The following is a 22,912-nucleotide window of genomic DNA, read 5'->3' on the forward strand; positions in this document are numbered from 1 at the left end:
CGTAAGCAAACTGTTCGTTTGTGTCGGACGGCGTCCGACCGACTTCCTCCATGCACATCCAGTAGTTGTCTTTTGTATTATGAAAACATACTTTCGCTTTTGTTAGTGTGGTGACTGCGTCAATTAACTGTTTTGCAATCATTCGCTGCTCCAAACGGTAAAGGAAACTTGATCGAAACGAAAATGTAAAATAAGATCAGAACACGTTCGTTCTGCTGTACAATCGAAAGTATGACTGAGCGAACTGCTGGTTGTGTTATGCATTCGTATTCCACCACTAAATGGACGGTGTGAATCTGAATGCGCGAGGGTGCGACTGTGGTAGAAAAAAACACGAAACATACGGGACAGTAAAAGTAGTTATGAAACCGAATTGAAATGTTTTTAACACAACACCCGAGTAAACTGATACTCAAAGACATCTCCCAAGGTCAAGTCTCAAATCTGTCCACTTACTACTCAAGTTTGTTTCCTAAAACAAAATTGGAACAACCAATACAGTTGTTACGAGATCGTCCGTCATTTTCCGTCAATATTTATTGTGATTTTATCACTCGGGCGAGTGCCTAGCGTGATAGACAAAAAAAGATCCGGTCGCACACATCGGGGACGACGACGATTTGCGTACAACGGTGTCCTTGCATGCGTAACACCCGTCGGTCACTCGCTGGGGCGCGCGCACGCCAGGAGGTCTTTGATAAAAATGGCGAAAGGAAACCACGCGCCAGTGAATGTAGGTAAGCCCCAAACGCAACGCAACGATATGGTGCTTCTTGGCCGCTCAGGCAAAGAAACGAAACGAAAACAAAAAAAAACTCGTTACCCGACTTGCCTGCCTGCCTGCCTGCTGGGTGGCGGGCTGGCTTGCTGGCTGCACACTATTACTTAATCATATTATGAATTTAAAATTTTGACCGACTTTCGACGTTTGCTTTCTTTGCTTCGCTCATTGAATCTTTCGCGTGGCCAGCCAAAACAGACCTCGCGGCGGCGGCGCGGTGCACTACAACGCGCGACGTGACGCGAGTTGCGGTACGGTGCGGTGTGTTATGCACTCATGAAGCCCCCAAAAAGTGTGACACGACCGATCGACCGAGCGACCGTTCGGTGTGCGGTAGGAAAAAGTGAAAATGATGTAACTGCCGCCAAACAAAACGGTCCACCAGGGCAGCATGCCCAGGAGGGTAAATGGTGAGAAACAATACTGCCTTCTCCTTCTGCTTTGTAACCTGCACGCTGCTGGGTACCTACCTTCAGACTCTGACGTAACGCGCGCTGCCTCGCGCGGTTCGGTTCGGTTTTTTGTAAACATAACCTATCTCTCAGCCGGAATCGCGCTCCGTTCGTCAGTTGGCCAAGTCGCCCCACTGCACTGTACTGGCCTGGGAAGTGGAGAGAGAAAAAAAACATTAAATAACATACATACCTACATAATAAAATTTATTATTGAAATAAGCCAAGCATCCGACGTAAACGAATTGTCGAAGAAGTGTATCTGTGTGCGGAGGAGACGAATGCACTGCGGCGCACTGGCGTGGCGAGAGACGTGAGATAATAAGAGCGATAAAATCTCGGTGAGCTGAGCTCTGCGCTGTGCACCGAACGGACGAAGATTTACGCCAGGAAATTTCCCATCTTGAACCAACCAACCAACCAACCAACCAACAACAACAACCGGGTGCGGTACAAGTCAAGTCAGTGGAGACACACTTTGACATTTCAATTTAGAATAGAGGTATTCATAGCGAGTGAAATAAATAATAACAGTCAGTAGTGTGGCAAAGTGTAGAGCTAGCCGATTGGCGGGGCTGCCGCCGTATCCCCGGTGCGTGAAGTACAGCGAAGCAATGCGGAAATGAACGTTTTTCTTTCCTATACAGGCAAACACACCGTTAGCCGCTGGGACTGGTCTTCTAGTCCTGCATCTTTAACTGCAAAAAAAACGAACAACTTTTTTACACACTCAGACAATCAATCCAAGAAACCTGTGGGAAATAGCGTCAACGAATCGGTGCCACGCCATTTTTGTCGTGGAATAGATCACTTAGATCACGACGAAACGATGATGTCATCGGAACTTCTTCTTCTTCCTCCGATGGTTGGTTGGTGGTTGACAAAACTATCCGATTTTTCGACAGGTTCCGTAAACAAACGTTCCCCACGTTGCTCTGTGTCTTCAACATCTTCAAGCCCGGCACGATGCCTCCCCTAGTAAATTATGACACAATCGGCGCGATCATCCGCCATCATGTTCGAGCGGATGAGATTGTGAGAAAGAATAACACGCGTTTTATTGTTGTCGTCAAACCGGAGATGATAATCTTGTGCTAACCATCCGATCCGCGAGTGCATATACTTGGGCGGGGGAAATGATAGCGGCCAGGGGCCGGTTGACACGGGAACGAGACGACAAGGGGAATTATGCAAATCAACCGACCGATCGAGTAAAACGGTAAGCTAGCAGCGTGTTCTGATCGCGAGCGATCAGGAGGTAGGGCCCGCGAGAAAAATCACCTCCTGAGATAAGTTCAAAAAAATTGTATTGAACGCCAGTTTCGTTCGCTGGGAAAACCCAGCCTCCGTCCGTCAGTCATCTACCCACAAATCCGACGACCGATCAAAGAAGGAAGTAAACTCTCCCAGCCAGCAGTGCCACTCTAGAGTGCGCTTAACCGTTCGCGAAGATCGTGTAGAAAAATCAAAGTTCAACAAGAAACAGACACTCCACTGCGGCGCGGCGGCCGGCGTTGCTGCTGCACGGCGCGAGAAGTCAAGTTTCACAACTTCCTGCTTGAACCCGTTCTACTGTAATGGATTCCGCCAAGGGGCCCCATTTCACGCTTGCTTGATCATCGCCGTCGTTATTATCATCATCTTCGGCGAGCAAAACCTCATCGCTCATGCATGCATGTGTACAGCGATCGTCGCCTTTAACGAGCGTACACGGGAGGCGCGATCTATTCTCGGCTAACTCGAAGAAGGAAGTGCTCCAATCAAATCTAATATAAACAATTTCTTCTAAAACCCATTTCGTTGTGAATAACATGTTGCCATAAATTATGACGCAACGGTCTGTCTGTTTTGTCTGTGTGCGAGCCGGTCTTTATTGCATTTTGTCGAAGGCTCACCTGTGCCTTTTGCCGGCTGGGACTTTGGTGCGCGATCTAAGCAACCAACGAAACGAACGGCAAAGCCGTCGTTTAGTTGAGAACAATTTGCACAGTTTTCTTTTCATTTGAAGGTTATTCCTTGTTCACGGATAGAGAGTTGTTTACTTTACATGTTCGTTAACCACCCCATAGGAGTCGGTCTAAGCACCATCCAGTCGAGGCGAGAATGCTATTTCTTTCCTGTTTGGAGAACTTTTATTGAACCTGCTGTCGATTAGCGTTGGAGTAGCGGCGCGCAAAGTGCTTTTACTTTTTCCTACTTATTCAGCCCGAGCCTGGCTCCATCATGAGAAACAGGAAATCGTGAGCACAGTTTATACGGCACAGATTATCGCCCGTCCGAGACGCGCCGCGCGGTGATGACGCAATGCGCGCCTCTTTCCCAAGCCGAACCGAGCCGAGCCGAGCCGGGTGAGCAAAATTAATGCTAAACTGTTTAACTGTTTAGAATTCAATAAAATAAAAAAGAACAGTATTTACATAAACACATCAGCTCACCCGCTGTTCCCCACGGACTGGCTAAGTAGTAATTTTAACTTAAACCAGAAGTGGAATGTAATTGATTATCAAGCGCAATTGTCGCAACATTAGAACGGGTAGCGCACGGTGGGTTCTGTTTGATAGGAGGAATGGTCATAAATCAGGTTTTTAACCGATAATGACCTCCAGTATCATTGAAGCACACTAAAATAAGTCTTTTCTAACTAGAAAATACTTTTAACTTGACTGTCAACAATTTTACTACGATAATTTCTTTATGTTGGCGATCCTGCCCCGAACGAATTACGGTCCTCCCGTACTATCCGTCCTGGGTTGCCGTCAACGTCAACCGTAAAACCAAGAGTCACATAATATCTCGAGATGATAGTCTCCCCTTGCTTCAGTTTGAATCCCCTTGCTTCAGTCAATCAAATGTCACGTACGAAAGCGACGGATCCGAATCAGCGTAATTAGTTTCGTCGGAAAACCATGTCCTAACATTATCTGCCACACCTCATTTCGTTTGACTAAATCGTACGCTGTCTTAAAGTCTACAGAACAAACGGGAGAGTACCTTATAGGTAGAATTGGGCAATGGTATGCCACGATAGTATTTACACTATACATGGCCTTTTTTGGAAATAGGACAAATGAGGCCATTCAACTAGTCCTCCGTCGTTCTTTCTTCTGCCGAGATCCTGACAATGACCCAATGGATTGCTTCATACAACGGGTTCAACCGGGATACCGTCCTTCCTAACAGCCTTGCTCTGGTCCTTTCCAACTCACTAATTGCTTTCTCAGCCATTTCTGTAGTGGTAATTCGCACAGTTTGACCAAAGCTCAACATTCTGATCCTGTTCCTGCTCCTTCAGTTCCTGTTTTTTCAGCAAACGGGCTGCCAGCATTGTTATTACACATTACAGGCACATTACACATAGCAAATTGTCTGCCCTTCTGTTTCCGGTGAATCACTCCTCTGCGCCGGCAAACTGCAGGTGCTCCTCGCAATCGTATTTTTCATTTAATTTTTATTACCAACAGGCAAAACTCACCCTAATTAAAGATCATCATCTAATATCGCAAAGCTTCAAGACACAGAAACAAATCTCGAACGCAACATTCGTTGTGACAAATTGAAATCGAACATCTAACGAAACTTGGTGGAATCCACGCTGCAGATCAGTAATGAAAGCATTCAAAGAACGTAACGTACGAACCGACACTGGATGCTTTCGATGCAGTAGATAGCGTTATTGTAGGGAGGAATCCATACTACAGAACAATTAAACCAAGTTGATCATTTACAAAAGCGAGGCCTGGAATGGAATGAATGGACAATATCGTAAAAATATGATACAAACATCAGCGGACCCAGACGACTGCCTTGTGCAATCTCACGAAAGTAGCGATGAACAAATCGCAACCTAATTCCATAGTGGAAGCAGACCTTCCTGCTTTCGTTGTTCGTTAATAAAATTCCAGAATCATTTAGAGTTAGATCTTCTCTTCGGTTGTAGCCCATAATTCGAACAGCAGCGTCATCTGAGTGTTTAGTAATCGTAGTTAATCCGTCCGTAAATAGACAGTGTATCACTCGTAGAAAGTTTCCTGAACGCAGCATTTTCAACTGTTTTCAAAGTCTGGTCAATGACAATGACAATACGAAAGAGTTTCTGCTCGATCTTCGTATTTGCACGACTTGGTGTGGGCACTCCGTCGTAGAACTCCACCTTAACTTTATCTGATTCGTCATTTGTCGGAGCGTAAACATTGATTAGACTGAAGTTGAAGAACTCGCTACTAACAGTAATCTACGGGACTCCACCGATTAACTCGTTTGCTTTTGGTTTCCCAACACTACCACGCTCAATCTTTTTGTCACCACTGTAGTAGATGTGCTACCTATTTGAATAAAGTAGTGTTTTGCGATCCGTTCATCGAGCTCGTTACCGTACTGCCGTAAACCGTTGAATGTTGAAGCGCAGTGTCCTCTCGGTGTAAGTATTCGCCGCTTTCGACAACCTTTCGCGAATCTTACATCTCGCTAGAGTCGATTTTTGATCGAAAAGACCAGTTGAGATCCATGACAGCCGAAAAGTGACGATCGTCACTCAGGATATGATCAATATCCCCTGTTTGGATACCTTCAGATGTGAATTAAAATATGTAGACGCAGAAACTAGGTACTACAGATGACCATTCCTCTGATCGCGACAAAATTTATGAGCCTTAGATCTTTGTCAAATGGTCGACAGATGAAAACTATATCTGCCAATGCAATGTCAGGGCGCAAGAGTTCCTCCCTCCCGATCTGCTCCGGCTGGTCCACTCGAGCCTGTCGTAAAACGCATCCTTAACATAATCAAATTTGAAATTTTTCGGTGCGTTACTTAGAGTAAGTAGAAGAACTTTCCCTTAACTCTAAACGCGCATATACGGTCATCTAAGAGCTTCCACTGAATAACTCGTTATTTTTAATTTCACGTTCCGTCTTTATATCACCACTGTAGTAGACGTGGTACTTGAACGATGCAGGCACTTACGGCATTCTACGCGGAACTTCTTGTCTTCGGAATTTGGTCACCAAACTTCTTAGAATAGTAGCGGTCTCCACTCGTTGTCGAATCCGTACACGGTCCGACGGAATCTAGTTGTAAGTAAGCTTGATGAACGTCGAAAACCAATGCGAGACAGCAAAACCGGGGCATCAAGTTCATTATGGAGAAGTATGGCTACAAAAGTAGCTTATTGAATCTTCCAACGACTCCAAAAGTGTATCCAAAACCAAATGCATTCTCGGTCTTCTTAGCGGGTAGACGCCGCGGTAGATATCTTTTGTTTCGCGTTCGAGAGCAGTTCTTCTGATGGTCAGATGAGGCAGGCAAGTAGAAGACGAAAAGCATAGGCCCCAGGTTACTGCCTTGTAGAACACCAGCAGTATTACTGAATGTATCATGAAACTGTGGAATCCAACTTGACACGCAGATACACTGAGTTTAGAGGGCGCGTGTATTTGATGATCTACTGTGTCAAAAGCGACTTTGACTTTAATATATGTACACTGCGTCGGTTTCCAGCATCCACCTGTGAAATCTAAGTACCAGAATTCTATCAAGTTAGTCGACAAAGAACGATCTGGTATAAAGTCAGACTTTGGTGCTGTTCAGAATCACAAAAATTGTAAGAGCTTCGGTATATTAACTTACCGGGGTTCCCGGGGTGCTCCAGTATGTAGGTAAAACCATAAAACAAGTCCAGGTATGATCATCGATCGTTATCATTAAACTCTCTACGAGGACAAGCTATAGTAGGTAGGGAACTCTCCATATGTCATGTTGGGGGAGCTAAGCAGGGGACTCTGGCCATGTCAATTGTCGTGAAATCAGTTTGATACACTTGACATCAGCTCCTATTACACCGAACTGGAGTGTTAAGAAACACTTTTACTATACAAAACAATTCCTATTTCACCAAATATAAGTGGAAGATTAGGTTTTCCTCAGTAAGTCATTTTTCTGTTATTTGCCAAAAGGTTGATATAACAAGACCTGATTTACACAACAAAAATGGTTGCTTCTGGTGTCTCGTAACGCTGAAATGTCCCAGTTGAGCATTGTGTAAAAATTTACATGCTGAAGGATCTGCTGCAGAGGATTCCAACCAGTCCTTTTGGACTCATATATCAAAAGCCTGTTTCGGTCATCCTGCCGTAAGACTTTCTATACTTCAAACTCTTCTATATGATCATCTTCACAGCGTAACATTTCTCATTGTGTAACTTCTACGTCGCCCATCGCCAAGAGGTGGTACTACCTGGAAAAGGAAGGAATATTAGTTTCGCTCAGAAACATAGTTGAAGGATCCAACAGAATTCTGCGTCAACGTATCCGTCTGCGTCAATTTGACAGAAGACCCGTGGAAAAACAGTCAAAATAACGCAGATGGACGCCCAATTCTGTTTGGCTTAACTCAGAAAACTTACAATTATTTCTCATGAACTCAAATTATAAGAAATATCTGCTTTTTGAAGTTTCATGAAGGCAACTTTCTGGAAGGTAACTTAAATTTGCTTTGTGATGGCAATGTTCAAGTGAAATATGAACTTTTAGTGAATTACATTGAATAAAAATGTGTTTTTTCCCATTTTTTGACCCCCGGCGAAACCACAATGCGGCCGCGCTTCATCTGCTGCCACAGACAGATGCTTCCATCGCAGTAAACGCATTTTCCGCATACCCGCCAATTAATCAACGCTTGCTTGACGACGCTGCGATGATGAAGATCAGTTGCAGCGGTAGGCAAATCAGATCATCAGATCCGACAAACACGGAAGCCATTGTCAGTCAGAATCATTCGCCGTCGTTGTCGTCGTCGTCGTCGTCGCCGAGAGTTGATCCTGCTCTTTTGCTTTGCTTGCTTTGCTCGCTCCCACGCCGCCGTACAGCTACGGCTCCACACGCGGTCCTTGTAAGTGCGATTTAAATTTACCGTTTGTTCGCCGCTTCTCCAATATGCATCATCATCACCATCATCATCATCATCATCATCATAATGGTAGTTCTCTGCAGTACTCGATTCTGCGGGAACCGCACGAACGAGCACAGAGCCTGGCTGGCTGTGGCCTGGCAGGTAATTAAATCGAATGCCACTGATCTCCGCTTCCTTTGACCGGACTGTGCACTAAATGCGTTTCGCTATTATCAGCCTTCAATAGCGCAGCACTGCTGCTGATGCTGAGCCGGTTACGATCGGACACGATCGGTGCAGAATCAGAACGGTCGTCGGTGACGGAAGCGAGCGAGCGCAGAGAGTAGCGCTCCCAGCGGGACGAAACAGGAAAAGCTGGTGAATAAAACTTTATGAACTTTATTTATAATATCATTTTAGTTTCCGTTTAAACCGGTTATTCCGTTTCTTACAAGTCGGCTTCTCTTTCGCCCCCTGGCGTTGCTGCTCCCTGGAGCCTCCCCCCGCCACTGGAACGACTTCTCAACCAGAGAATCTCATCTTCGCTTCCCTCGGCGGCCACATATATACATTAGGTTTCACTTCCCGTGAAAAAAACACGTTGACGAGAAGAAATACTCAACAAAGAAAAACAAAATTAACCACAAGTCATCGCGAGCCGGACCTGCCTCTGCGCTGCGAGATCGAGTTGGTTCTATACCCAACCGGAGCGCGGAGCGTATGTGTTTCACGCAGAAGAAACAGGAAAAGAGATTGGAGAATCACCAATAACAAAGTAGGGAAAAAACGACAACGACGACGACGACGAACGGCCAGAGGGATAAACAAGAAATAAAAAGGCCCCCACAGTCCTTTAATCACTTTGCCCGGCGGTGGAGGCAACGGATACGGGAGAATGCGGATGTAGGCATGCGGAGCATGCGAAGGGCGGCGGAGGAGCGAGTGCTCCGGGAACCGAGAAAGAAAGGAGAAGGAACTAATGAAGCGTACATAAACCTCATTCCACGGTCTGTCCGCGTTACTTTGCGCGGTCAGTTTTTAAAACCTCACCACTGCTGCACTGGTGATACACACTGATTTCGGTTTAGTCGGACAGGAACAAGCTTCCCGTGCGCACTCACCTGCGGTGTCCGCGCTCTGGTTAGACAGGTTAACAGTGTACCCACCGGCAAACCGGATAGCACACGCGGTACTTGTTCTCGTTTAGTCGAAAATCACACCTCCTGCCGCCGACGCCTTCGTCGTCGACCGAGCCTGCTACGATCACCGCATACTGCGGTGATCCGAAATGTAGCTCTCAGATTGCGCAGGTTGGAGCAGGGAGGGGGGGATGCGAGCGCAAGGTGCGAAGGGAAAATCACCGCTACACAAGATCTCCTCCGCGCGCCGAAATGGCAGCCGCGCAGCCAGAACGCAATCTAAGCAGGCGGAAGGCGACGTTTCGTTTCCTGCTTCTCACCGCATTTTGTGTGTGCGCGATCACCAGCCAGCCAGCCAGTCAGCCTGCGAGCGAGCGAGCGATCAAAAACGTTTCGGGCGACGCGAGGAAAGGTGATGTGCGGTCGGTCGGTCGGTTGGTCGGTGATCATGCCTCTGCATGTAGATTTCGATGTTTTGCGGTTATCCGCAAAGAAGAAACACATTCCACGAATCTACGTGGCACAGTGCTGCTGCTGCTGCAGCAGCAGTGCGTCATTTTGGCTGTGTGTCTCGATCGAACTCCTCTCGCGGCACGCGGTAGACTTCCTTGTTTCAGGTGATATAATTGCTCTATGATGATTAATTGATTGTTTTTTTTTTTTGGTTGGGTTCGATTTTGAGCGCAGTAATTGCGCAGGGGGTCCTATTTGTTACACAATTCGAGTTGCACTTCCTGACACTTTGCATGTCATACATAAAGACGAACTGAGAGAGCACATGCCTTGACAGAAATGGATCGGACTTTAAACCGAACCCGATTAGCATGCGTTTGAACTCCATTTGTTGCTACCGCTGCCTCCCAGTATGAAATTCCAATTTCTCTTGAATCCGTAATCTGACTCGCCCCGGTTGCCAGAGCCTCGTCGTACTACGATGACGATGCCGAGAGAACGGAATGGGATCGTTGCCCTCGCAGATGGCCGGCCGACCGCGGCCACCCATTCGAGGGGGTGACGTTTCAAGTGGCTGCTTCACTCCGTATCTCTATCGCTGTGAATGCCCATTACAGTGACGATTAGCCGGTCAGTTTGAGCCGGGAACGGGATTATCCTCTCAAATGAGGAAGAAACTACTTGAATTGCAAATTTCGCATTTTAAAGCCGTTCACCGCCGCCGGGAAACCACGGGTTGAGTACAGTTTTCCCAGCTGCTTACGGTTCAGAGTGTAAACGTGACTAAAAATGTGCGATATTTTGTCAATTGTTTACGAATAAATCAATTTTCTACCGGCAGAACGAAGTCGTCGTTTATTCTTCCCATAGTTTCCATCATGTTGGTGCGGGTAAATATTTGCCTTTCGAATGCCTGTCACGGGATCAACGGAACGAAACGCTGGACACGACCGACTCTGGAGTGCTGGAGGAAAGATGAGACGACGAGCTGGTAAACACATATTACACATCCCGTTTTCTCGAGCGCAAGATCACCGCAAGATTCTCAATCTTTCCCCCGGCTTCTTCTGACCACCACCAGGAGCTGCTGTGCAGCTCTTTCCCAAACAAAAAAAAACAAAGCGATGATGAAAAATAATTAACAAAGAGAAAACAAGCCAGGAAAGGCACGCTGCAACTCTTCCACGGGTGATCGGCAGCCACAGCCGGGGAGAGATGGTCGTCCTCCTTCGTCGTCTTCATCTTCTTTTTTTCCTCCTCCGACTGACTGATGCTCTGACCTTCTCCTGGAGTGCCCTCCACCGTCGCCGCCGCCCTACTTTCTTCCTTCGTGCACCCATTTCTGCTGCGGTTTTTAGACACTCTCCGGGATCTCCAACCGAAGCGAAGAAAGAACGAAGATGAGAAATATTTTTATACCTACATATCATAAAAAAATCAATTTCCGCTGAAAACCTGAACTAGCGGATGTTATTTGAATACACTTCATCTCTACGCTTCGGCCGTCCATCCGTTCGACCGGCCCCTTTCCGTGCGCTCCCCAGCCGGTGCTTGCCGGTGGCATGCCATGCACTGGCACCACACACATCCAATCCATCCACCGACCGTGCTCGTCGGAAGGTACCTCCTACCGTGACCGATCCGTCGTCCGTCGAGCGAAGCACTCCCATGCTAATGTTGGTCCATTCTATCCACAACATCCTCTTCATCACACAGAGCACAGACGAGCAAAGCGAGTCGAAGCAAAAGACAGCGTCAGCATCTATCTTCGCCACCGCCACCCGTTCGGAATCGATGATGCACACGCAACGCAGGAGACCCCGACGACGACGATGACGACGGGACGGCGAACGAAACCGGACGAAAGACAAAAATCGCCTCGAGACAGTCCTCATTTCCCGGATTGACTTTCCGCTCGCAACCAGTAGAGTAGAGTAGTAAATGAAATTATGACCTTTCGCGCGAGCGACAACAAAAGATCAGCGACACACAAATCGCGATTGAAACTTAACTTTTTTTCACATCTTTTTCTAACATTCCATCTTTGCTTCTGTCCCCTTTTCAGAGTCACCAAAACGAACCGAACCGACCGAGGAGCTACTAGTTTCACACGTTCGTCGTCAACAAACCGTCGACAAAAGCCAGCAAGCTGTCGGCCAAGATGAAGATGTTACCGATACCGCTGTCACCGTTGAATCCGCCGGCCCCGCTCGGTATCTGGGGTTCGGATCTGCTGTGGCGATACCCGCCGGCACCGCCCAGTCCGCTGGCGGACCTAAAGACGCAACTGCCGCCACAGCTGAACACCGATCCGCGCATCTGGGGCCGCGATGAGGTGGCCGTCTTTCTGCGCTTCTGCGAGCGTGAGTTCGACCTGCCCAAGTTCGATCTGGATCTGTTTCAGATGAACGGCAAAGCACTGTGTGTGCTCACGAAGAACGATCTGGCCGAGCGCAGCCCAGGAGCCGGGGATGTCCTGCACAACGTTCTGCAGATGCTTGTTCGCGACGCACAAACTCTGCATCGGCATCTGCCGAGCAGTCCGGTAACCCCTACCAGCCGGTATCCCCTGTCACCTCACAGTCATCCGCCGACACCGAACTGGAGCGCTCTAGCGCCCCCGGATAGTCCGTTCTTCCACACATCCCACCTGCAGCAGTTCATGGCTGCGTCCAATTCGGTCACACTGAGTCCAGCGCCATCCATCGACTCGCAGGCTGGAAGTCCACCGCAAAGCCACCAAGAACAGCTGCAAAACGTATTCCAAAAATCTTCCAGCAGTAGCAGTAGTCACACGCAGAACAGCAGCTCCGGCGGAAGCAGCAATCAGTCCGATTCCGATGAAGATAATTCCACAGCCGGATACCATCCATTGACATTGTCCCACCCGGACAGCAAACTGCCACTTCACCCTCAGCAGAACCAGAGCCCCCCATTGACGCCCATCTCCAAGGAAACCCAACACCTAGGCCAACTGCAACTGTTGGACACCAAGACCCTTCAATATCCAGTGTCTTCGCTGCTGAACAACAGCAGCGGCAACAACAACAGCAACGGCACTTCGAGCAACGGCACCAACGGTGTCTCCAGCAGCAGCAGTAACGGCATCAACCGAACCAACTCTCCAGCTTCGCTCAGCAACGGACACTCTGCCAGCACCTCCAACGTGCACTCGCTAAGCCTTAAACCACCCACGTTGTCACCGCCTTCCAGTGCATCCCCGAATGGTTCCTCATCGGCACCGACCACGCCGGGAGCGTTTCTACCGGTTAAGCGAGAGTTTTTCCCCGACGGTCCTGAGCCCAATACCAGTAAGTATCACCCTAACCCTTCTACCAACCGTTCTCGGTTTTGAAATAAGCTAACTTTCTTCTACCCTCCACCAGATGGCAGACTACTGTGGGACTTCCTGCAGCAGTTGCTGAACGATCCGTCGCAGCGCTACAGTCGCTACATTGCGTGGAAATGCCGCGACACCGGTGTCTTCAAAATCGTCGATCCAGCCGGGCTGGCCAAACTGTGGGGCCAACAGAAGAACCATCTTTCCATGAACTACGATAAGATGTCCCGAGCCCTGCGGTACTACTACAAGGTCAACATTCTGCGCAAAGTGCAGGGCGAACGGCACTGTTACCAGTAAGTTTGAATCTCTTTTAACTTAATTCAAACAGTGTTTTGAAACCTTTACTCTACTTTTGATAGGTTCCTTCGCAATCCAACGGAACTGAAAAGCATAAAGAACATCTCGCTGCTTCGTCAGACGATGGCCAGCCAGAATGCGAACAACGGTCAATCGAGCGCGTCGGTTGCGGGTGCTGGCAACCACTCGCTGATGTCACTGCTTCCGAACGGGGCTAACATCCACCACCTGGCTGCGGCGGCCGTTGCAGCGGCAGCCTCGCACCAGCAGGCCAACGGAGGAGGTCCTCCGATTTCGCCGACCGCTCTGCACCATCCGCATCACCCGTCGCAGACGTCCGTACAAAGTTCAACTGCCGCCGCCAACGGTCACGCCACCATCAAAATGGAAACCGACCTCGACGAACTGAAGCCTACCGATCTAAGTACAAACGACCGCAAATACTACGGCAGCGGTTCGAACGGAGTCGACTGTTATCCGTAAGTTTAGCCACCTTCCTCGGTTTTAACTAACCATAAAGATTAATATCCGATTGATTTTTCGGCAGATTGATTCGAAACGCTAACGGCCTGACCACCATCCAACTGTTACGCCAGCAGCAGCAGCAGCAGCAACAGCATCCGACCCAATCATCCCACGAGAACGGTTCACCCCCTCCGTCCCCGAATCCCCTATCCTTGAACTCCCAATCCCTGCACACAATCAGCAACAACCTGCACCATCTGCACCAACAGCAACTGCAAGCCCAAGCTGCCGCTGCTGCTGCCGTTGCAGCCGCCGAAGCCCGCCACCAGCAGCAACAGCAACAGCAACAAGATGAGGACCGTCGACTGGATGCCCTGGAGCACGAGCGTGATCACGAACGGGATCGGAGCCCATCGCCGGCCGACCATCACCAGCACCACCAGCACCAGCAGCAGACACCGCAGCACCATCTACAGGTCGACAAAACCAGCGACGACGAAAGCATGATGCCTACGGATCTCAGCAAATCCGAACCCATGTACTACAAATAAACCCCCTCCCTGGCCTTCCTTCCTTTTCCTTCACACCCGACCTTGCACTATCCTTTCCACAAAAAAAAACACCACCACAACCTGTCGTGGCCAGTCCGAAAGCAAGTTGACAATCATGGCAGCGCTTCTCCCGTTCGTCCGTCGCAATCAGCACACGGAGTGCGAACAGCGCCTACTAGATCGAAGAAGACCGGTAACGGGTGCGATTGTGTATAATAGTGTGATCTCAAAGAAGAAACAAAACATAAAACACTGGTGCCATCCTTTCCTAACCTGGTCCTAACGCTGTGCCCAGCCCATACGAGGGGCGGCCTACTACGACGATGATCGAGGAGCGCGTGCAATTGATAAAACAAAACAAAAAATAAACAAACAAGTGTGATACCTTTGTTGAGTAACAAAAGTGGAAACGCGTCGCGTTTCGAGGGAAAACAAAACAAAAAAAACAAGAGATAAATGTGCCAATCGTTCTCTCACCTTATATCTGATATGTGTAGCTGTCTGGCGGAGATCGAACTTGAAGTTCACCACTTCAATTGTACAGAAAAATGCGAGAATGCGATACTCTATTATACACTAGTTAAATTACAACCTGCCAGTTAATAATGGGTTCAAAAAAAAAACAAGAAACACGTTGAGATGTATAAAACTGACAGAATAAAGAAAAAAAAAGGTGAAACTTTTTATCAGGCTTTTAACTCTATTTAGTGTGGCAACAGGAGATCCAACAAACACAAAATTGTAGCTAATGATGTTTTCGAAGAAACGTAAAACGGAGATAGATTCGATTGTTAACGCAGGAATGATGCAGTAATCAATAAGAGAAGAAATTGTACAGTTTTAATTGTTAGGTGTAGAATCTATCCTACGACTCTACAACAATATTAGCACCGTAAGTGGTTGATCCAGCCGAGAAAAGTACTCATTTATAGCTTTCCTTTTTTTTAATCAACAACTTATCGGTTTGTTTATATCTTGTGCTAGGGGAAAAAAAACACTAGGCTAAGTCTAAGAACTTTCCTTCACCATTGGCTTCCATTTGACGCGAGAGAGATAAGAAATTTACAAAACTTCAAACAAATGTGATGAAAAAAAAGCAGAGAAAAATTTATATTGGGAATTTATTAAGCAACAGTGTTGTGTGAATTGATGGTAATTAGTGGAGTTTTTTTTAATTTTATTTTTTTGTTGTTTTGAAAAGGGTCAACTTTGTTTTGCTACCACTGCTAGTAGAATGTCTTCTACATATTTTGTTGGCTTTAAACGGAAATCGAAATCTTCCTTATATTTTAGACGATTAGATATATGTACATATATTATACGCGGTCAGATTTTTTTTTATAGTAAACCCATACGTCGTAAGTTAGCATAAGCTTTCGTCTCAAAAGTAGAATAATTTTCACTGCAAGTTATTCGACACCACCACACACGGAAAAGCAAAAAACACACGTACATGCATACATACATACGTAAAAAAACACCCCCCCGGTAGAGGCAGCACGGTGTGATATTCCGGAACCAGTCTCCTAACCGCGCATCCTAGATGGACGGTGCGGAATCTGGTTTCGATTCGGATATTATCTTGCTAGCCGTCGTATAGCGTACAGGATAAAGCACTTCCACACCGCCGTCATTCTAATTTTACATAAGTGTGTGTGTTGTGTAATAAACGAAGAAAAAAAAACACCGACATTTTTCTGCAATAGTTTTTTTTTTGTTTGTGTACTGTAAAGCATTATTTTTTATCACAATCATTATGCGCATATGACTTTCATAGTTTATCAGTAGAAATATGTTATAAGGTATAAATAATGCAAAAAAGAAGACTCAACCCCAATAAAAAGATTATTGAACTGTTTCAAACAAATAAAAAAACTTTATGCGTTTCATTTATCGGTCTGTTTGCTGGTGCTGTGAGAATATGCTCCCTCCCTAAACATAACGACTTTGAACATAAATGCTTGGGTGACTGTACAAAGGTTTTCGTTACGCAGGCAAACAAATTGTGCAAAAAGTTTATTTTATGAGCTTGATGAAGCGCTTAAATTAGATTGAAAATTGATTGACGCTGAATGAACGAAGTGAGTTATGAAAAGGTCACTTACTAAGATTTCCGGCGTAACGTTTCAATAGGACCTAAGTAACGATGAGAGATTCTTTTTGCGCCTATTCTCTTTGCCTTGCCACGGCGATGCAAATACAGCAGTCCCCCGAATAACGCGGTTTCGAATAAGAACATTTCCAATAAGGACGGTCTCGAGTGATTCCATTAACGCGGTCGAACGTCCTTATTGGAATCTACGTAGCATATGGGAATTGACTTAATTGGTTCCAACATGGAATAAATCGTAATCCTGACCGTATAGAAGGTTGGTGTCTTCAACAGACTGAAGTTTTTGGAGCGTCTTAGTAGAATACGAAACCTAAAAATAAAAAATAAGAAAACTTATCCAATTTAATTCTACTATGTGTATTTTATTCAATGACAGATACGTATTTCGCCTACGACTTGCAGGCTTCCTCAGTCCTCCTGAGGCTTCCTGAGGAAGCCTGCAAGTCGTAGGCGAAATACGTATCTGTCATTGAATAAAATACACATAGTAGAATTAAATTGGATAAGTTTTCTTATTTTTTATTTTTAGGTCTTCGACAGAGTTGTTCAGTACATCAACGGGTTTCCATTGGATTATAGTACAGTGGTTTACCGATTTTATCTACCCATCCGAAAATTTTTGGTAGATATATTTGGAAAGTAGACAAATTTGGGGAGAAATAAATTGCTCCAAAATAATTTAAATGAACAAAAAATATTGTTAATCATTTTTTTAATTTTTAATTTAATTTATTTTTAATTTTATTATTGATAATTTTTTTCAATTATTATATTATTTTAGCGTAATTTTATGCATAGGGCTCATTTTATTCATATCAACCATTAGCCATAATGCATGTCAACTCAGCCATATTATGAAAAAAGACATCGAAATTCAAAATTGCTCCGATTTTATTCAAATTTTGTGTACTTATTCCTTTGCAGTAAATTTTAGATCCGTATTTTTATTTGGTACTTTTCTGAGTCAGTGTGGTCCCAAAAGTTACCATTTTTTCCACCTTTTTTTTCTTTGAAAATTCATAACTTTTGATCCATTGAACCGATTTCAATGATGTTAATACCAAATGGAAAGTATTTTAATGAGCTTTCAAGAAAAAAATATTGGACTAAAGCCCAATCTTTTTAAATATTGAAAACATTCACTTTTTATGTTTCCATGGTGTGCAGACCAAAGAAATTCTAAGTTTTCTAAAAGTATCGAGAATACAATGGAGACGCATGGTTTTTGTTTTTAATTATAATAAAAGGGGTTTTTTGACAAAGAAATGCGTCTCTGAAATAAAACGCCATGCGAGTCCATTGCATTTTCGCATCTTTATTTCGTAAAAAAGTGAATCTCAAAAACTAAAAATGTCAGATATCCGTTTTTGATATCGTATGTAAACAACTAGCTTGCCATTGAAAGTGTAATAAACACCTTTTTTTCATTTCCGGGTTTCCGAGTGATTGCTATACCTTTATACTATATATTTATATAGTAGAAAGGCAAAAACGAATATTTTAAATGTTTTAAGTGATTTTAAGAGTTTCAAGACTCCTACAAAAAATATTTTTGCAATCATAAAAAACTTTGAACGTCAGTTTATTGTTTTTTTCTGAAAAGCTCAATAAAATTCCTTTTATTTGGTAATAAAATTATTAAAATCGGTTCAAATGTTCAAAGGATTAGAATTTTTAAGGAAAGAAAGGGTATAACCAGAGTTTCTAGCGGAGACGAGGTGTGCCCGTTAGCGTTACGGTATAGAAAAAATTCACAAAGGATCATTATGAAATGTTAAAAATATGCGTTACAAAATAAATGCAAGTTACTTTGCGTATTTGACTTCAGCATTATTATACCCATTTTATGTATAATTCCATACCACAGATGCCATATAGTAAACTATAAAATACAGAGAAATATTCCCTGTTATGCATAAATTCATGAAATCTTCCAAATTTTTATGCGAAATGCCAATTTTAAAAAAGGTAGATCAAACCGGGTCTAAATGGTAGACAAAATCGGGGATACCTAAAATCGGGTGTAGATTAAACCAGGTGTAGATATAATCGGAATACCACTGTATTGTGGAATTGTCTCACTACGTGGCGCTAGTGTATATGTAGCACTCTTATACTGGCTATATCTTGCGCTGCTGAGTACCTAGAAAGTTGCGGTCTTCGGGAAGGTTGCTCAAATGACTGCCACCTTCACGATGGCTTGAAAACTAGCGCAGAACTAATTCACTACGTGGCGCTAGTGATATGCTTAGACAGGCTGTATCTTGCGCTGCTGATTATCTAGAAGGTTGCTGTCTTCAGGAAGGTTACTCGAATGACGCCTTCAAAGTGGTATGCAAGATAGCGCAAAACTCACTCGCGGCGCATATATGTAGTATTCTTATACAGGCTGTGTCTTGCGACGCTGAACGCTCGACGCTCAATTTCATTCTCTATCAACATTTACTGCCTGCAAAAAAATCTATCGTGCTAATCCACCACCTATTAATGCTACTTCCTAAATGGCCAGAGAAATTCCACCAACTCACTTATTCAATTAGTCTCAGTCACGTTAATACATTTCCTGCTACTTTCTAAACATTCTTAATGATTCATGAACAATTATATTTTCATTTTTATCACTAGTTTTTTTAATCGAAACTTGCTACAACTTAATAGGCATTAATAATGAGAAGTCAACGGCATACGTAATGTTACTTTTAGTAATTCAGCTTTCTCGTGTTGCGGTGTATTTTTCACGTCCGCTGCAAGTTAAATGCGAGGAGTGAAAAAATTCTAAGGAATTTCATCGACTGCGAACGTTGCATTTTGCAGATAATTTTTGTAAGCGACCAGCATTGGGTTAAATAACGAGCAAAATAGTAGCTAATTTTCCAACTAGTTAAATAACCACTGTCACTTAAACAAACTTACCGAAAAAACCAACTTGTTGTACATTACCAAAATCATGAGTTATGGCAAACACAAAAAGATCACAAATCAAATAGACTAGCGCCGTCCGTTGAATCAATTCTGCATTATTTTCCATACCATCTTGAAGGCAAGTATTTTAAGCAACCTTCCCTTAGACCGCAACTTTCTAGATAGTCAGCAGCGCAAAATACAGCCTGTCTAAGCATATCATACATACATTAGCGCCACGTAGTGAGTCAGTTCTGCGCTATTTTCCACGCCATCATGAAGGTGGCAATCATTTGAGCAACCTTCCCGAAAACCGCAACTTTCTAGACAGTCAGCAGCGCAAGATATAGCCTATACGAAAATATTACATATACGCTAGCGCCACGTAGTCAGGCAATTCCAAAATACTACAATCCAACGAAAAGCCCTCGATCTGCTGAACAACTTTGTCGAAGACACCAACGTTCTATACGGTCATGATCACGAGTTATTCCATGTTGGAACCAATTAAGTGAATTCCCATATGCTACGTAGACTCCATTAACACGGTTTCCATTAATGCGGTCTCTATTAGCGTCCTTATTGGGGGGATTCGCATCATTTATTCGTTGACTTCAAAGCCGCATATGATACCATCGACCGGGAAGAGCTATGGAAAATCATGTACGAGAACAGCTTCCCCAGGAAGCTCATCAAACTGATTAAATCTACGATGGATGGTACACAGTGCTGTGTTCGGATTTCGGGTGGATTGTCAAGTTCATTCGAATCACACAGAGGGCTTCGTCAAGGTGATGGTCTTTCATGTCTGCAACACGCGGGGCACGATATTCAACAAATCTAGTCAATTCATCTGCTTTGCCGATGACATGGATATTATCGGCAGAACATCTGTGGCGGTGGCTGAACAGTACACCAGACTAAAGCGCGAAGCAGAAAAGATTGGGTTAAAGGTAACTACATACATGTAAATACATGTTGGCCAGCGGAACCGAGGCCGAATGACACCGCTTGGGCAGTAGTATATTGATCGACGGCGATGAGGAGTTTGAGGTAGTCGATGAATTTGTCTACCTTAGCTCACTGGTAACGGCGGACAATGATACCAGCCGTGAGATTCGGAGGCGTATTATCGGCGGAAGTCGTGCTTACTATGGGCTCCACAAGCAATTGCGGTCGAGCAGACTAAGTCTCCGCACAAAGTGCACCCTGTACAAGACGCTTATTAGACCGGATGTTCTCTACGGGCATGAAACATGGACAATGCTCGAGGAGGACCTGCGAGTGCTCGGAGTTTTCGAACGACGAGTGCTAAGAACGATCTTCGGCGGCGTACAGGAGAACGGAGTATGGAGGCGGAGGATGAACCATGAACTCGCACAGCTCTATGGCGAACCCAGTATCCAGAAGGTGGCTAAAGCTGGACGGATACGATGGGCAGGGCATGTTGCAAGAATGCCGGACAACTACCCTGCAAAGATGGTGTTCGCCTCAAATCCGGTAGGAACAAGACGACCAGGAGCGCAGCGAGCAAGATGGTTAGACCAGGTGGAGCGAGATCTGGCGGAGAGTACACGGTATCCGAGGAATTGGAGAGCGGTAGCCCTCAACCGAGTTACATGGAGAAACTTTGTTCAACAGGCTTTGTCTTAGGACGGCAAGCCACCTAAGTAAGTAAGTAAGTAAGTAAGTAAGTAAGTAAGTAACGGTTTTTGCGACCAAGTGTGTCACACTCGGTGCGCTGCCTTGAACGCTCCTTTCATGAAATTCGTCCGGTCAAACAACATTTTGTTTTGGATGTGTGATGAATGCGTTAGGCTTATGAAATTCGCACGTTTTAAAACCACCGTTTCGTCCCTGGGAAACGTGATATCGTCCGTCGTAGCAGGGCAAATGAGCGGAATCTCGGAGCTAAAAGACGAAATCGTGCGGAACAACAACGTGGTAGCCAAACTCGCCGATAAAGTCAATGCGGCAACCCCGATGCGAATACCTGCTCGCGATCGTCCTGCTAAACGTGACGCGGTGACTCGGAAACCCCGAATAAACCGACTACTGGCACCAGACTCGTTGGGAACCCCGAAAACCTTGTGGTCAGCACCCCACCCAAGCTATTCTGGGTGTACCTCTCGCGTTTCCACCCTACCGTGACCTCTGAGGTTGTCGAGATGGTTTATAAAACCAGGAGCCTGTTCGTGTAATTTCACTGGTGAAAAAGGGGGCCAACCTTCAATCGCTCAGCTTCATTTCCTTCAAAATTGGCATTCCCCTGGCGTACAAAAATGCGGCCTTGAACCCAGATACTTGGCTACTGGGAATTGTATTTAGGGAATTCGACGATGCGCGAACGAATTCAGCGGTATGACTACCCTCCCTCGCTCTTGATCCTCCCGCTACTCCTTTAGCTGGACACAAAAATAACCCCGGTGCTGGCTCATCATCTGTAACTCCAATGGTGCTAACTCCAGTCCCTTTAGAACTCCCTTCGACTGCAGCTCTATCGCTGACCCCTGCAGTAGAGGGACCATAGTTCCCGTAGCACCGACGATACTTGACTGCACCGAGTTTCTACTGGCCGACTTCTGCCAACCCGACGCTACTGTCATCTCCAGACGACCGATTATTTCACCAAACATGACACTGGGACGCACCGTTGTTATTGTTATGGATGTCAGGTCCTGCTGGCGGGTGCAGGGAACGGGGCTTCCAAAATCGCCTTCCAGGCAAGTTTGAAATCGCTGATCCCAGCCCCACTGTTGATCCGTTTTTCGCTTCTAATTCATCGCCATCGAGCTCCATCCCGTTCACGTCTATTACCAGAACGTTGGTGGTATGAACACGAGTGTTCCTGACTACCTGCTAGCATGCGCCGACAGTCCGTATGAGATAATTGTGCTGGTTTGACAACCGTACGTGCTCTCGGCAGCTATTTGGGCCGAACTACGAAGTTTTTCGCTGTGATCGAAGTGTGCTCAACAGCCGCAAAGCTACGGGAGGCGGAGTCTTGATTGCGGTCCACCGCCAGTTGCAGATCTTCGTCATCGAAAACGTCGAGTGGTTGCCGGTCGAGCAAGTATGGGTAAATATCAAACTTTCAGACCGTAGACTATTGTTGTGTGCTATCTATGTACCTTCTGACCGCATCCGTGACCCTGTTATTCTGAATGCATTCAGAATACATGAGTTCGTCAACTTTATCGCCTATCAATATTGAATAATGCTCAATATCAATAATGCTCGATTGCTATAGTACTGCAGCCGTTCAACAAGTAAACGATATACCCAACGAAAATGGGCGCCTTCTCGATCTTATGATTTGCCAGTGTTCGTAGTCAGGCCCCGGAAGTGACGATGGCGCCTACCCCGCTTGTCAAGCATGTTCTGCATCATCCAGCTCTGCTAATTACTACCAGCCAACAAATTTTCCGTGACGTAAATATTGCGCCTTGGGCCGTCTTCTACGACTACGCCCATGCTGATTTTGGGGATATTCTAAATGTTTTAAGCAGCATCAATTGGAGCACAGTTTT

The 22,912-nt window shown here is 45.5% G+C and overlaps 1 protein-coding gene across 1 annotated transcript in view; it reads left to right on the forward strand.

The window, feature by feature from the left end:
• LOC128744672 (ets DNA-binding protein pokkuri) overlaps positions 1-16,184 on the forward strand; it is a 55,152-nt gene extending 38,968 nt beyond the window's left edge. The window contains exons 2-5 of the mRNA XM_053841837.1: positions 11,778-13,023; positions 13,099-13,348; positions 13,415-13,831; positions 13,900-16,184. Coding sequence (XP_053697812.1) covers positions 11,874-13,023; positions 13,099-13,348; positions 13,415-13,831; positions 13,900-14,368 — 2,286 coding nt within the window. The 5' untranslated portion in view covers positions 11,778-11,873 and the 3' untranslated portion in view covers positions 14,369-16,184. The remainder of the gene's footprint in view (positions 1-11,777; positions 13,024-13,098; positions 13,349-13,414; positions 13,832-13,899) is intronic.
• Positions 16,185-22,912: the final 6,728 nt, after the last annotated feature.

Source organism: Sabethes cyaneus, chromosome 3, assembly GCF_943734655.1.
Source record: "Sabethes cyaneus chromosome 3, idSabCyanKW18_F2, whole genome shotgun sequence".
Taxonomy (NCBI): Eukaryota; Metazoa; Arthropoda; class Insecta; order Diptera; family Culicidae; genus Sabethes; species Sabethes cyaneus.